The 16,906-nt window shown below is 38.5% G+C and overlaps 1 protein-coding gene across 1 annotated transcript in view; it reads right to left on the bottom strand.

Moving 5' to 3' along the window:
* Window positions 1-430: 430 nt before the first annotated feature.
* Window positions 431-16,906, bottom strand: part of BST1 (bone marrow stromal cell antigen 1) — a 37,984-nt gene continuing 21,508 nt past the window's right edge. The window contains exons 7-9 of the mRNA XM_072618612.1: window positions 10,013-10,099; window positions 6,385-6,444; window positions 431-1,733 (exon numbers count right to left, since the gene is read on the bottom strand). Of these exons, the coding sequence (XP_072474713.1) occupies window positions 1,625-1,733; window positions 6,385-6,444; window positions 10,013-10,099 (256 nt within the window). The 3' untranslated portion in view covers window positions 431-1,624. The remainder of the gene's footprint in view (window positions 1,734-6,384; window positions 6,445-10,012; window positions 10,100-16,906) is intronic.

Here is a 16,906-nt window from a genome sequence, read left to right as displayed (position 1 = left end):
ATTAATCTAAGTCAAGGTCACTGGCCTATAGTTTGTAGACTCCATTATTTTCTCTTTTTTGAAAATGGGGACAAATGTCCTTTTCTTGTCTTGCAGCAACATTCCTATTTTCCAAAAGCTTCTGAAGATCACTACCAGTGGCTTAGGTGTCATATCTGCCAATTCTTTCAGTACCTTGGGCATGGGGATATGAATTTCTCAAGGGAACTCCTTATTATTGCACTGTGTAGCATAGGTGTCAACATTATGCTAGCCATTTTGGTTCTACCCAAAGATCATCCTTGGCAGGGAAAAAAAAAATCAAGTAAGAATATCTTTTGAAAATTTAAGTTGTGATATGATGGTTGTCTTAGAGAATTAAATAAAAAACTGAAACAATTAGCAACTTCAATAAATTTGCAGGATATAAAATAAAAGAAATACACAGAAATCAACGCATTTTTGTATTTTACTAATAACATCCAACAGGAAAAGATAGAAAGAGAAATTCCATTTAAAATAGCTACAGAAAGTGTGAAATATTTGGGGATCTACTTGCCAAGCTATACCGAAAAACTATATGAACACAACTACAATACTCATTACACAAATAAAGATAGATCTTAACAACTGGAGACATAACTATTAATTGTCCATGCGTAGGCCATGTCAATACAATAAAAATTACAATACTACCCAAGTTAATTTAGTTTTTCAGTGCCATACCAATCAAACCACCACAAGATTAGTTTATAAGCTAGAAAAATAACAAAGTTCATCTGAAAGAATAAAAAGTAAAAAAATATGCAAAATTCATCTGTAAATGTCTATACTGATTTAGGCAGCTAAAGCTTCTATGATTTAGCAGGGGTTCCTAAACTTATTTAGCCTACCACTCCCTTTCAAAAAAAATTACTCAGCACCTGCTCTGGAAATCTACTTTCTTTAACCCTTTAACTTTTTTTTGTAGTTGCATCATTTCAAAAAATTGTATTTTTGAAATAATGCATCTTAAATTTAGTAATTCATTGTAAATTTGTGGGGTTTTCCTGCAATGAAATTTTGATGATTTTGTGTCATGTAACCATATAGTGTCATATTGGAAGCATGTCATTACATGCTCATATTCCTGCCCATGCGTGCTGGACTTCCCAACAGTGCACTACATGCTTGCCTGCCAACACTTGGCTGTTAAGACCTGTTGGCAGACTCAACCACTGATCGATTATAACTTGCATTTTGTGTGTTTATTTCGAAAATAATAATCACTATGACTTTAACTCTGTTACACAACAGATGAATTATGTGTGAACATTTCTCAAAATTCTCTTCTTTCCTTACACTTTCATCACCCATTTATTTTTATTTAATGTTCCCCCCCTGCAGTTGCATCTGAGGCTACTGTGGCTACCCTGTATCATTCTAGAACCCCCCATGGAGCTGTCACTTTGGGAACCTCTCATTTAGACAGTAAACAGTTGAATGGAGAAGGGGTAATACAAAGCTATACCTTATTGTCACTCTCAATAACTTACTATCTTATGTGAAAAGGAAATCAATGGTTTTGGGCAGGGGCCCAATCCAGTCCTAAAGTCTTCTTTTGGGAGCAGATCACTCTCAGAAAATCACCTACTTCATTAAGAATTTAAAGTTGAATTCCTGAAGTCAGTGCCAAGAAAAGAAAAAATATAAGGCTGCGGTCCCATTTTCCTCCAAAAAGAGATGGGAATCTCTGTTGTGTTGACTCCGCTGCTCTGAAAATACAAAAGGAAAGAAAAAGCCACAGGTCAGCTAGTGTAAAAAAAAAAAAAAGTCCATGCTACCTGTATTCCCAATTGTAGGGAGAGGTTGGCCAACCGGGACTCTGTTCTATAGGACAGGCTTGGACCTTGTAGCTTTTAAAGTACAAGATGAAATAAACACTAATAGAAATCTATTAGCTGAGGAATCAATTGCCGTCATTGAAACATTTCCATTGAGTTGACCCGGCTGTATCTGTGAATGAATGCCTGGTGGCTCAGCTACAGAAAGCAAAGCAAAGTCCACCCTTGGCTTTTCCTTGTACCCCACCTATCTCCTGGAGTTTCTCACTTGTATGACAAATACTTGCACAGGATTATTTTGCTTTATACAATATATGTGTTATATGAACTGATATTTTTCCCCAATTTAAAATAAATTTTGGAAAATATTTTCATGAAGTGAATAAATCTTTGGTGAAATGAACTCATCTGGACATGGAGTGGAACCCAGCCCAGCCTTGGCTGCATGGTACAGCACCTGGAGGAGGACCCGAGCAGGCCTCAGGGGCGGAATCCCCAATAGCAGTAGCAGCAGTTGGCAGATGCCTCAACCCACAGGTGCCAAAGGTCAGTGAAAGGGTTTTTTCAGCTGCTGAGAAGGGAGCAGGGTCTTTCCATAGCTTCGACTTTAGCCAGTGGCAGCAGAGGCCTCATAGGGCAGCAGCAGCTCCCACAGCAGCCTGCATCCATTGTTGGATGGTAAAACTCCTGGGGGAACTGAGCAGTTGATCCTTACCTCAGCCCTGTATGGCAGCCCTGCCCCCACCTAATGCTCATGGAGGAATTGAGCAGCTGATCAGTATCTTACACTGAATGGTGGCCCTACCCCCACCTAAATCCCCTGGGGGAATTGAGCAGCTTATCTGAATCTCAGTCCCCAGTGCTGACTTGGTGGAACTGGAGGCCAGGTGGTTTTGGAGAAGAAACTCTACCACTCACAGATTCTGGGCACAAAAGTTTCTGGTTGCTCCCAGACCAGTGTACATGCTTGATTGTGCCACCTTGGAGGAACTGAGATCTTACAGATACCCAGATTATATCCTAGTCTTGACAAAGGACCCAAAAGTCAAGTAACTGGTTGGGAAAATGCCAAAAGAAGGAAAAAAAATAAAACTATAGAAGATTACTTTCCTGGTGAACAGATATCTTCTTTCATCCTTCCAGAGGAAGAACAATGCTTACCATCAGGAAAAGACATAAAACTCAAGGTTTCTGTATCCCAAACATCCAAAAATAAATATTCAATGGTCTCACACCATGGAAGAGCTCAAAAAGGATTTTGAAAATCAAGTTAAAGAGGTGGAGGAAAAACTGGAAAGAGAAATGAGAGAGATGCAAGAAAAGCATGAAAAGAGGGTCAACACCTTGCTAAAGGAGACCCAAAAAAATGCTGAAGAAAATAACACCTTTAAAAATAGACTAACTCAGTTGGAAAAAGAGGTTCAAAAAGCCAATGAGGAGAAGAATGCTTTAAAAAGCAGAATTAGCCAAATGGAAAAGGAGGTTCAAAAGCTCACTGAAGAAAATTGTTCTTTCAAAATTAGAATGGAACAGATGGAGGCTAATGACTTTATGAGAAACCAAGAAATCACAAAACAAAACCAAAAGAATGAAAAAAATGGAAGATGATGTGAAATATCTCATTGGAAAAACAACTGACCTGGAAAATAAATCCAGGAGAGACAATTTAAAAATTATGGGACTTCCTGAAAGCCATGATGATAAAAAGAGCCTAGACATCATCTCTCATGAAATTATCAAGGAAAACTGCCCTGATATTCTAGAAACAGGGGGCAAAATAAATATTGAAAGAATCCACTGATCCTGAAAGAGATCAAAAAAGAGAAACTCCTAGGAACATTGTGGCCAAATTCCAGAGTTCCCAAGTCAAGGAGAAAATATTGCAAGCAGCTAGAAAGAAACAATTCAAGTATTGTGGAAATACAATCAGGATAACACAAGATCTAGCAGCTTCTACATTAAGGTATTGAAGGGTGTGGAATATGATATTCCATTGAGTTTTTCAAGGGGAAAAATGGTCTTTCAATGAATTAGAGGACTTTCAAGCATTCTTGATGAAAAGACCAGAGCTGAAAAGAAAATTTGTCTTTCAAACACATAAATCAAGAAGCATGAAAAGGTAAACAGGAAAGAGAAATCAAAAGGGACTTACAAAAGTTGAACTATTTACATTCCTACATGGAAAGACAATTATTTGTAACTCTTGAAACTTTTTTCAGTATCGGGGTAGTTGATGGGATTATACACACACACAGACACACACACACATACACAAACACATACATGTGTACATATATATATATATATATGTAGAGAGAGAGAGAGAGAGAGAGCACAGGGTGAGTTGAATGGGAGGGATTATATCTAAAAAAATGAAATTAAGGGGTGAGAGAAGAATATATTGGGAGGAGAAAGGGAGAAATGGAATGGGGCAAATTATCTCTCATAAAAGAAGCAAGAAAAAGACTTTTCAATGGAGGGAAAAAGGGGGGAGGTGAGAGGGAAAACATGAAGCTCACTCTCATCACATTTGACTCAAGAAAGGAATAAAATGTACACTCATTTTGGTGTGAAAACCTATCTTACAATACAGGAAAGTAGGGGAGAAGGGGATAAGCAGGGTGGGGGGGGGAGGATGGAAGAGAGGGTAATGGGAGGAGGGAGCAATTAGAAGTCAACACTTCAGCAGGGACAAGGTCAAAAGAGAGAATAGAAGACATGGGGGGCAAGATAGGATGGAGGGAAATACAATTAGTCTTACACAACATGACTATTATGGAAGTCATTTGCTAAACAACACATATATAGCCTATACTGAATTGCTTGCCTTCCTAATGGGGATGGGTGGGGAGGGAGGAAGGAGGAGAGGTTGGAACTCAAAGCTTTAGGAGCAACTGTTGAGTATTGTTCTTGCATACAGCTGGGAAATAAGAAACAGGTAATGGGGTATAGAAATTTATCTTGCCCTACAGGATAAAAGAGAAGATGGGGATAAGGAAAGGGAGGGATGCTAGAAGAGAGGGCAGATTGGTGGTAGGGTGGTTAGAATGCTCGGTACTTTGGGGTGGGGGGAGGGGAGAGATGGGGAGAAAATTTGGAACTCAAAATTTTGTGGAAATGAATGTTGAAAACTTAAAATAAATAAATTTTAAAATAAAAATTTTAAAAATGCAAAAAAAAAAACGAAATGAACTCATCTTAGTAAATAGAGATGTATATTGTCATTTTTAAGATTTTCACATGTCATGCGACAGGAACATAGACTTAGGACTGAAGATATGTCATCTAGTCTAACCCTAGTTTTATAGATGAGGATTCTGAAGGCTGAAGATGGAAAATGACTTGCAGGGCATGGTGGTCTTGATTTTCCAGTGAATATGCTTGAAGCTTCTGGAAAGCCATTTGAATCTTTGTTCATCCATTTTCTGTGCTAGCTGGAGGAGGAGCTTACATCATCCAAAGCCTTATATATGGTAGAGGATTAAAGCTAGAAGGGGCTTTAGGGGTCATCTGATCCAGCTCCCTCATTTTACAGAGAAGGAAATTGGGACCCAGAGAAGTGGACTTGCCCAAAGGGTCAGAGATAGTAAGTGGCAGAGTAGCAATTTAAACTCAAGTCTTCAGATTCCAAATCTAGCTCTAGGTCCACGGCACCATGCTTGTGGTTTATTGTTGTTGTAACTAATTCTTAAGGAAATGAGAAAAACTGATCCAAGTCTTGCTTTAATTAAAAAAGAATAACAATAATTGATGTTTTTATATCATTTTAAGGTTTTCAAAGCACATTATATCTAGGCATATGTATATGTGTACATATAACATGCATATATGTATATTAGGCATATATACTATTATATTAGTACCTAATAATATATATTTGGTATATATACACATATGCACATACACTGTGTGGTATATTTATATGTGTGTATATATATATATATATATATACATACATGCATGTATATATAGTTTTTTTCTTTGCCATGAAAACTTTAAATAGGGTCACCAAGAGTCGGACATGTTTGAAATGACTACACAATAACAATAAAATGAGCAACTAGATGGTACAATGGATAGATTGCTGGGAGTGGAGTAAGGAAGACTCATCTTCCTTAGTTCAAATCCAGCCTCAGACACTTATCAATTGTGTGACCCTCTGGGCAAGTACTTAACCCTGTTTGCCTCAGTTTCCTCATCTGTAAAATGAGCTGGAGAAGGAAAAGGCAAACCATTCCAGTATCTGCCAAGAAAACCCAAAATGGGGTCATGAAGAGTTGGATACAACTGAACAACAACAAATATATGCAAGCATACACACACACGCGTGTGCGCACACACAATTTTAAGTATTATTGTCCCCACTTTACAGCTGAAGACACTAAGGTTCAGAGAGTTGAAAAGACTGGCCCACTATTACACATCTCACAAGTGTCAGAGGTCAGAATTCACACCCAGGTCCCCTGACTCCAGGCATAGTGCCCTTCCTGCTTCAGCATGCAAAAGCACTGTGTGAGTAAACCCTAAATTATAGTTTTCCTAGGTAGGTGTGGCAGTGGTCAGGGGTCAGATGATGACTTACGAATTAAAGACGCAGTCAGAGTGGTCAGTGTAATCCAGACACTGTAGCAGCTTCACAGGTCTGTAAGAAGAAATCATTCTGATTTTATTTAGTTTCTATTTCACAACAATCCAACACAATTTGAAAGGACTCACGATGAAAAATGCTATCCAACTCAAGAGAGAAATGATGAATTCTGAGTGCAAACTGAAGCATAATTTTTTTCATTCTTTATTTTTCTTGCTTTGTTTTTTGCAACAAGGCAAAGGTTTTGCATGATTTCACTTGTATAATTGATATCAATATTATCTGCCTTCTCAATGGGTAGAGGGGAGGGACAAAGGGAGAGAGAGAGTTTGGAACTCACAATTTTAAAAACTGAAAGTTTTAGATAAATCTTTTTTTCTTTCTGCCTTGAATGTAATCTCCTTCTGGCTGCAGTAGACTACCTTTCCTTCCCAGCTGTCTTTTCTGCGGTCTCACAGCTTCTCACAACTGACCACCGGAGGGCCTCAGAGAACCACAGAACCTCAGAACAGGAAGGGCCCTGGGCATCCCCTAAGAGCTGCCCTCTGCCTGAAGCCTGAATTCTGTCTAGTCACGCTGAACACACCAACTTTGGCCCCAGGACTGGCAGGCACCAGCCGGTCTCACCATTTGACCATTACCTGTTCAGACAGCTCCACCCATCAGAATGATCCTTGTGCCTCCTACCCACCATCTGGACACGTTTGAGCCAACACTTCTCCACTGTTAAATTGTCAATGTGCACATTTGCACCTCAGAAATCAGCAAACCCCACAAACTGAGGGGCGATTTCTTGTGTTGTTGACTGTCTAGGCATCAGGCAGCATAGAGAAAATTTAATAAAGCTAATTCAAGTGTGTCATGTGATTCATACATCTGGGGGAAGGGGCAGCCTGTTAAACATTGACCAGCACACTCATGCCACTAACCCTAGTTCTGCCTGTGTAAACCACAATGAATACATCGCATCATTCTTTCCTCTGAGTACCCTCGAGATGTTTAAGGGTACCTATCTCATACATCCTTGTGTCTCGTCTTCTCTGCAGTAAAACTGTCCAGGAGTTCCCTGTAATGTAGGGTGAAGATCCCCGGTCATTCTAAAATCATACTTAATTAACCCTTCTCTGGCTGTATTCCAGCTTGGCAACGTCCATGCTGCCATGCGGCATCCTACTGTCACCCCCAAGGGAGGAAGAGAGGACCCATTAGAGCCTGGATTATTCCACTGAACCTTCTCTAATTTTTTAATTCCTGCTGCCAGTCATTCGATTCTCAGGGACCTCCTCTCCCCGAGAGGAGACAGAGATGGAAGAGCTCTCGGAGCTTTAGCAAATGTGATGTGGAATACTTTCTTTTAGGTTTTATTTTTGTTTTGTTTTTTAAAGATGGCATTTATTTTAGTCTATCAAGTTAAGTGGGGGGAGGAATGTCATTAAAATAAACGTTTGTCATGTATTACTGATTTGTTTTTCATCACTAAGGTTTTAGAAGGAAATAATAATAATAGCTAGAATTTCTATAGCAGGTTATGGTTTGGAAAGTGCTTTACAAATAGCAGTTTAAAGGGGGGAAAGTAGCTTAAAGAGTTAATAATAACAGCTAACATAACTCACTTTAATGTTTGCAAAGCACTTTGCCAACAACAGGCATTTATTAAGTGGGTATTTGATGTCAGACAGTGTGGATATAAAGACAAAATGAAACAGGCTTTGCCCTTGTAGAGTTATTTTGCAGAGGGAAAGCATCATGTACATAATTAGGTGATCCAGTGGATAGGGAATGGGACTTGGATTCAGGAAGATCTAAGTTCAAATCCTACCTTAGACACTTACAAGCTATGGGACTGTGGATGTCACTTAATTTTTGTCTCAATTTCCTCATCTAAAAAATGGGGAATAATAATAGCACTTTTCTTTACAGAGTTGTTATGAAGATAAAAATGATTTAACATAAGTAAAAGCACTTAGTAACTCAAACCCTATGTAAATGGCAGCCATTATCATGGTTATATACAAGCACATGGACACAAAAACACATACAAAATAATTTCTGAATCAAGGACACGGGCCTAATGTAAAGAACAACTTCTTAAAATTAGAACAGGGATTCCAGAGGACACAATGGAAGGATGGGATGGAAACATGGATAGGTAGGAGAGTTCAAGGAAAGGTGGTGACAAAAGAAAAGCTTTGGCCTGGCTCACCTTACAGCTCAGAAGGGCAAGGATACTAAAAATCATTTTTCACATTGCTTCTCAGTGTCTATATCTGGATAAGAAACCAGCTGTTTATCAGCTACCCCCCTTCTGTCAATCAACATATTATCCCAAAGAGTAATTTACCTTCTAAAGAGTTGGTAGTATGATAAAAGATCCCTGAGATGCAATCAGAAGCTTAGGTCACCATGTGATTTTGAGTGAGTGACTTCCTCTTTATGGACCCTGGCTTTTCTTCTATAAAATGATGGAATTGGACTAGATCCAGGGATGTTAAACTATTTTTGGTCATGGGCCCCTTTGGCAGTCTGGTGAAATCTATGGACCTTTCTCAGTATGATATTTTTAAATATACAATAAAATACATAAGATGACAAAGGAAATCAATTATGTTGAAATATGATCAAAAAAATTTTTAAAGTTCAAGGACACAAAGTTAATGAATCAGATGATCTTTAAGGTGTCTTCTTAGGGCAGCCAGGTGGTGCAGTAAATAGAGCACTAGGTCTAGACTCAGGAAGACCTGAGTTCAAATTCCCCCCTCCCCAGACTCTAGCTGTGTGACCCTGCCCAAGTCACTTAACCCTGTTTGCCTCAGTTTCCTCATCTGTAAAACAAGCTGGAGAAGGAAATGACAAAACCAGTTCAGTATTTTTGCTAACAAAACCCCAAAAGAGGTCGTGAAGAGACAGACTTCAAGGTCTCTTCCATACCCTAAATGCCATGATCCCATTTTATTATGGAGAACCTGCTGTGTACTGGGCTATGTGTTATGGAGATACAAAGAAAGTCTTGTAAAAGACTTGATTATCAAGGAACTACTTACCTAGTTAAGGGAACAGACCTAATAAATAAAATAATTAAATGCAAAACAGTAGAGTACTAAGTGAAATGATTTAACAAAGGGAAAAGGGCTGGCTTAGATTACTCAGAGAAAGCTTTATAGCAAATAAAACAATAACAAAACAAGCCTCTGAGGTGATATTATTATCCCTGTTTTACACATAATGAAAGCAGGAAGTAAAGTGACTTGGTTAAGATCACACAGCTAAGTATCTCAGGCAGGATTCAAACTTAGTTCTTCCTGATTCCAAGTCTGTCATGTTGCCTCTCATATCATTATGGTATTCTTGGATTCATAATGATGAGAACCATAGACAGTGTTAATGGGTAATGACACAGAGATGGGGGAGTTAGGTAGATGGGGTAGGAGAGGGGCCCTGACAGAAATAACCCCTTCAATAGCAAAAGTTCTTGGACTATAGAATACTCACTTCTACACCCAGTAACAACCACCAAGCAACATGAACTTAGTAATTAGCGATATTACCTAATCAATTAGCTAATACAACCTTGGACAGGATATGAACATCTCTGTTAAGTGTGGACCAAGCAGATTCCATTTACCTGTAATTATTAATGCATTCATATTTAAACTCCATGTTTTTCAGTCTCTTTTCCAGTATTTTCATACTACCTTCCCCACACGATTCTCTGTAAAATAAAATTTCAATTATTTAGGACCTTCTCCTGACTATTGGACCAACTTGATTATATAACTCTCTTGGGATGATTCACTACCACAAACTATAATGATCAGTGGTGACCCAACTCTGGTTGACAGAAAACTGGCTATACCCATTTTTGTCATGGTCTCCTCTTTAGTAGGCTGGCTAAATCTATGGACCTTTCTCAGAATAACATTTTTAAAATATATACAATAAAATACATAGGATAATAAAGGAAATCAATTATGTTGAAGTACAATTATAAAAAAATATATAAAACAAGCTAGTCACTTTTGACCAAGACTTTATCAGTGTCAAATCAGGGAACCCCAAGCATAGCGTAAAAGAAAAATTAATCCTGGAGTATACAAAAATTAGTATTAAGGGAGACTCTAGATGTAGTCTTTACAGCAGTAGCAGAGCTGGGATTCTGATCTGGCTACTCTAGTTTTGTATATCACTGTTCTTGACATTGGACCATGTCCTCCATTCTGAATAAAGTCACCTTCAAGTCTCTTTAAAACAAAAATAAACAAGAACATCCATATCATTAGTATGCAAATTTGCTTTCATCTTTAATAAATGGTAAAATTATATGTATGTCAAAGGATTGTTTTAAAATAAGTGTCTTAGTGATTTATTATATATGTGTGTATGTATATATGTATATGTATATAAATATATTTCTGTGTATGAGTTGTATGTGTGCATACATACACATACATACATATGTGTGTATATGTATATATGTATGTGTGTATAGACACATATAGACACACACATATAAGTTCATGGACCCAAAGTTGCTACTAGGATTTCCTTTATGCCACAGCAGGGATATGAAAAGAACATGACAAAGGTGTTTCTATTAAAACCCATATGTTTCTTATAGATTTGTAACTCATGGTGGTTGTTGGAAAATCTTTTCTTATAGATACAATTGACTTACATGATGTGTCTGAGTGCATCATGGGAGAGAACCAAGACCAATCAAAGTTGCAGCAGGTCCTGGGAAGCTATGATGTCCTCCTTTAGAGAGGAATTTCCTAGGGTAGAGACTCTGGGAACCTCTTTGAATCTTCCCACTTATTCTGGCTTTTCATACCCAAATCTGTTACCCTTAACCTAGACTGGCCCTCCATTATCTGTTACCTCTGGATTACCCCACCTGCTCCCTACCCCAGCCTTCCATTGTGGATTATCTCCTGATTGCCTCCAGCTATTTCCCACCCTAGATCAGACACCCCAATCCCATTAAGATCCTCCTTGGACTCCTCCTCAAGACTCCCCTAAACCCCTCCTCCCAACATCTCAGACTACTAGACCACCTCAGATCCTTCCCACAGTCTTTCTATATATAAATTCCATCTTGCCTCCATGAAGGTGCTCAGATTCAATCTCAGTTTTAATCTGGCCCACTTGTATCCATCACAAATGGTGAAGCTTCTAAAGAATTAACCCAATATAATGAATCTTTAATAAACTTTTTCTTTGGCTACAACAAGGTTTGGGTCGAATTCATTATCTTGGGGTTCCAAGAACCCCAAACCTCAACGTTATGGTTCCCTAACCTCAAGATATTCTTCCTCTAGTGCTAGGTAATTTTGGAAGGTCAGACTGAAGCCGAGTCACCAATGCAATAGATAATGAAGAGCCACTATAGCTCTTTCTCAACCCCCAGTAAGACTGTAAGCCCTGAGAGTTCAGACATGTTTCTCCCTATAGCACCTAGCAGAATGTTATGTATTTCAGAAGGGCTTTTAAAAACCAGTTCCTTGACCAATGTTGTGAACTTACTCCCCTTGCAAAGCAAACTTCTTAAAGGACTTCTGATTCTAAATCCAGTACTCTTTCTTCTATACCATGTTGTCTCTGTCACTGATTTTTGGCCAACCCTGTATTAAATGAGTCACCACCCCCAAGAGCATTTATATATTAAATCTGACTTTGTACATTTTGTTGTGACAGGTATTATTACTAGTAAAAGTAATAATAAATTCATTTTATGCGGACAGTTGCCTGAAAGTGAGTTAAACAGATAGATTTCTTGCCATCAGAACACTGAGAGTTTAAAAGAAGTTTTAAGAAAAAACAAAAATGTAAAGAAATAATAAATGTTCTAAACAGAGAAATAAATTCCTTATAGGAAAATTTATTTTCTCCCCATGTAGTATGGAAGATTTTGTGAGAAACATGCTCACCTTAAACAAAGAACAATACTTGTTGTGAAATCAGGAAAGCCTTTTATTAATTTATACATTCATTCCCCCTGAATGAAAAGGTAGCTCCTATGGGAGTGCTACAATTATTTACACCAATGCAAGCCTTCTTATACTGTTCCAATTCAAATCTCTGACCTCTCCATCTATTGACTAGAAGAAGCCTCTTGAACACCTCACCCCTCAAACAGCTCATCAACCCTATGCACAAGTTGATGACCTTTTACCTGACCAGTTAGGTCACAACTCTGATTAATTGGTATCACTTATAGCTGGGAGGAGTTTTAGCCCTGTGGAAACAGAATTCCCTCCCCCCCCCTTTTTTTTTTGTTTCCCACAATAGAAAGAGGTGAAAGTCACCATGGCATAGGATTTGCAGGTAGAAAATCTAGGTTAGAATCCTGATTCTCTGAATTATTACCTGTATGACTTCAGACAACTCATTTGAACTCTCAGTCTGGGTTTCCTTTGTGACCATGCCATCAGAGAAATGATGACATGACTTGCACTTGACTTTGTTTTGAGTGAAGGAGGGCTGTGCAGGTTCCCAGCCTCACTTCTCCTCCAGAGCCATCTGAATCCAGTGACCAGATATTCATCAGGATGACTGGAGATGACTCAGGATGAGGCAATTGGAGTTAAGTGACTTGCCCACCGTCACCCAGCTAGTGAGTGTCAAGTGTCTGAAGTGAGATTTGAACTCAGGTCCTCCTGACTCCTGCACTAGTGCTCTATCCACTGTACCACCTAGCTGCCCCTTCTTTTTGTGTAGAATGAGAGGAATGCACTAGGATTCTAAGGTTATTCCTATATCTAAAATTATTAACCTATAAACTTAAATGGATTTATGTGGGATGAGATTCATTTTCTCTCCTGTGAAAGCGTACTACAGAGAGAATTATAAAAAGTATACACATCTTCCAGTTAAGAGGGAAAAATGACAGGAAGGAAGCAGAATTTCAAAAAGTATTTGAAGGGGGGAAAGTTTAAACTTAAATCAAGATTAGAAAATAGTTCCATCAATGAATGGGCATTATATTGAGGACCTATAATGACTGCCTCAAACTTATTATCACAAAATGCCTTCCAAAGGCTCTAAGTCAGAGGCAAAATTTTAACGGGAAAAGATGATCTTTTCTGGAGGTACCAAAATTTGAGTGATCAAAGGAATAGGTTCAGAAGGGAATCACAGGTGAACTTCCTCATTTTACAGAAACTAGACCTAGGAAAATTAAGTGACTTGCCTAAGTCACACAACTAATAAGCATTAGAGTGAAGATTTGAACCCAGACCCTCTCTGACTAAAGAGTCAGTGCTCTTTCTCTACTATGCCCAGGAGAACTTTCTTGCCTACCTTTCAGTCTCACATTTTAGCTATAGATAAGAAAACTATCTAGAGGGCAGAGACAAGATGGTGGAGTAGGACTAACCTACTCTAGCTCTCCCCCATAATCTATAAAATACCTGTAAAAAATGACTAAACAAATTCCAAAGCAGCAGAAGCCACAAAATGACAGAGTGAAACTGATTGTCGGTCCAAGACAGCTTGGAAGGCCAGAGCGCAGCCCAGCCTGGACCACGCAGCACAGACAAGACTGGAGCAGACTTCAGGGCACAGAATAATGGGTAGCAGTTGAGGATCCCAGATTTCTCAACCCACAAACGCCAAAGGCAGCTTCAAAGGTCAGTAAGAAAGTTCTTTCACTGGGCTGAGAGGAGAGCGCTGTCCAGACCCAGACCCAGACCCAGGGTAATAGTAGAAACTGCAGCAGCAGCATCCACTTTTGGAGCCCTCAGTCTAAAGACCCTGGGGGAATCGAGCAGTTCTTCTGGGTCTCAGTTCTGAGTGACAGTCCTGGGGTGAGGAGGAATGCTGGCATGGTGGAACTGGTGGCAGCTTGGGGAGGGAATCCTATTTGCAGATCCAGGGCAGAAAAGAGTACTTCCGGTTGCTCACAGACCAGAGCATAGACCAAGAGAGCAATAAACTCCTCTCCCTTGATTGTACCCCCCTTAGAGGAATTGAGAACCTACAGGTCCCTAGAGATATCTCAGAGAACAGCTACACAAAACCTCTGAAGCCTAGAGTAGTATACCCTCCACTAGACAAAGGACTAAAAAGTCAAGTAACTGGCTGGGAAAATGCCCAAAAAAGGGAAAAAATAAGACTATAGAAGGTTACTTTCTTGATGAAAAGGTATTTTCTTTCATCCTTTTGGATAAGGAAGAACAAAGCATACCATTAGAGGAAGATGTTAAAGCCAAGGCTTCTATATCCAAAACCTCCTTAAAAAGTATGTAATAGTCTCAGGCCATGGAAGAGCTCAAAAAGGATTTTGAAAATCAAGTAAGAGAGGAGCAGGAAAAATTGGGAAGAGAAATGAGAGTGATACAAGAAAACCATGAAAAACAAGTTAACAGCTTGCTAAAGGAGACCCAAAAAATGTCGAAGAAAATAACATTTTTAAAAACAGACTAAACCAAATGGCAAAAGAGGTCCAAAAAGTAAATGAGGAGAAGAATGCTATAAAAAGCCAGACTGGTCAAATGGAAAAGGAGGTTCCAAAGCTCACTGAAGAAAATAGTTCTTTAAAAATTAGAATGGTGAAGATATCTGGAAACTAATGATTTTGTGAGAAACCAAGAAATTATAAAACAAAACCAAAAGAACGAAAAAGTAGAAGACAATGTGAAATATCTCACTGGAAAAACAACTGACCTGGAAAATAGATTCAGAAGAGATAATTTAAAAATTATTGGTCTATCTGAAAACCATGATAAAAAAAAGAGCTTAGATATCATCTTCCAAGAAATTATCAGGGAAAACTGCCCTGATATTCTAGAACCAGAGGGTAAAATAGAAATAGAAAGAATTCACCCATCATCTCCTGAAAGAGAAAGGAAAACTCCTAGGAAAATTGCAGCCAAATTTCAGAGTTCCCAGGTCAAGGAGAAAATATTCCATACAAGTAGCCAGAAAGAAACAATTCAAGTACTGTGAAAATACAATCAGGATAACACAGGATTTAGGAGCTTCTACACTAAGGGATCAAAGGACTTGGAATATGATATTCCAGAGGTAAAAGGAGATAGGATAAAAACCAAGAATCACCTACTCAACAAAACTGGGTATAATCCTTCAGGGGAAAAAATGAAATTTCAGTGAAATAGAGGACTTCCAAGCATTCTTGTTGAAAAGATCAGAGCTGAATAGAAAATTTGACTTTCAAATACAAGAATCAAGGGAAACATGAAAAGGTAAACAAGAAAGAGAAACCTTAAGGAACTCATTAAAGTTGAACTGTTTACATTCCTACATGGAAAGATGCTATTTGTAACTCAAGAGAACTTCAGTATTAGGGTAGTTTGAGGGAATATATGTGTTAATGTGTGTGTGTGTGTGTGTGTATAAGTGTATATGGGTATGTATGCATGTGTATATTACATATGTGTAGGTATGTATATGTACATGGGCGTATGTGTGTGTATATATATATATATATATATATGTATGTATGTATATACACACACATAGATACATAGACAGAGGGCACAGGGTGACCTGAATGTGAAGGGAGAATACCTAAAAAAAAATAAAATTTACTGTTGAATGGAATGTACTAGGAGTAAGAGAAAGGAGAAGGTAGAAAGTAACAAATCTCCTCACATAAAAGAGGGAAGAAAAAGCTTTTACAATGGAGGGGAAGAGGGGGGAGATGAAAGCAAATAAGTGAACCTTACTCTCATAGGATTTGGCTAAAGGAGGAATAACATGTACTCAACTGGATATGGAAATTTATTTTACCCTGCAGGAAGGCAAGGGGGAAAGGGGATAGGAAAGGGAAGTAAATTGGGGAAAGGGATAATCAGAAGTAAATACTATTGGGGGAGAACAGGTCAGGGGAGAGAATGGAATAAATTGAGGGCAGGATAGAACAGAGGGAAATGTGGTTAGTCTTTTACAATATAAATCTTATGGAAGTGCTTTGCATGGTTACACATGTATGATCTCTATTGCATTGATTATTTTCTCAATGAGGATGGGTGGGAAGGGAGGGAGAGAGTATGGAGCTCAAAGCTTTAATAATGAATGTTAAAAATGGCTTTAGCATGCAGTTGGAAATTAAGATGTACAGGCAATGGAGTATAGAAATCTATTTTGCCCTACAGGAAAACAGAGGGGAAGGGGGATAGAAGAAGGGTGAGTAATAGAAGGGAGGACAGAAAGAAGGGATGGATGGGGTGCATGCTGTCCTGGGGTAGGGGGTGGGGAGAGATGGGTAGAAAATTTTGAATTTAAATTCTTATGGAAGTGAACGTTGAGAACTGAAAAAATAAATTACATATTAAAAATAGAAAAATAAAGAAAATATAGAAATAATTTAGCTGAGTAGGTGAAAATAAAAGTGAAATCAATCTGAAAAAAAAAACATCTAAGGTTTTACTCTGTTTTTCCCCATAACACAGGTCTGCTGTGTACCTACTCCTGCTGGTCCCTAACTTTCCCTGCTTAAGTACCTTTCGCACATTTTCTCTATTCACCTCTTTTGGCAGTTCTTTTACAAAATTATTCC

This window comes from Notamacropus eugenii, chromosome 6 (assembly GCF_028372415.1).
Source record: "Notamacropus eugenii isolate mMacEug1 chromosome 6, mMacEug1.pri_v2, whole genome shotgun sequence".
Classification (NCBI taxonomy): Eukaryota; Metazoa; Chordata; class Mammalia; order Diprotodontia; family Macropodidae; genus Notamacropus; species Notamacropus eugenii.
The sequence above is the reverse complement of the archived record's forward strand: the minus strand, read 5'-3'. Positions and strand labels throughout refer to the sequence as shown.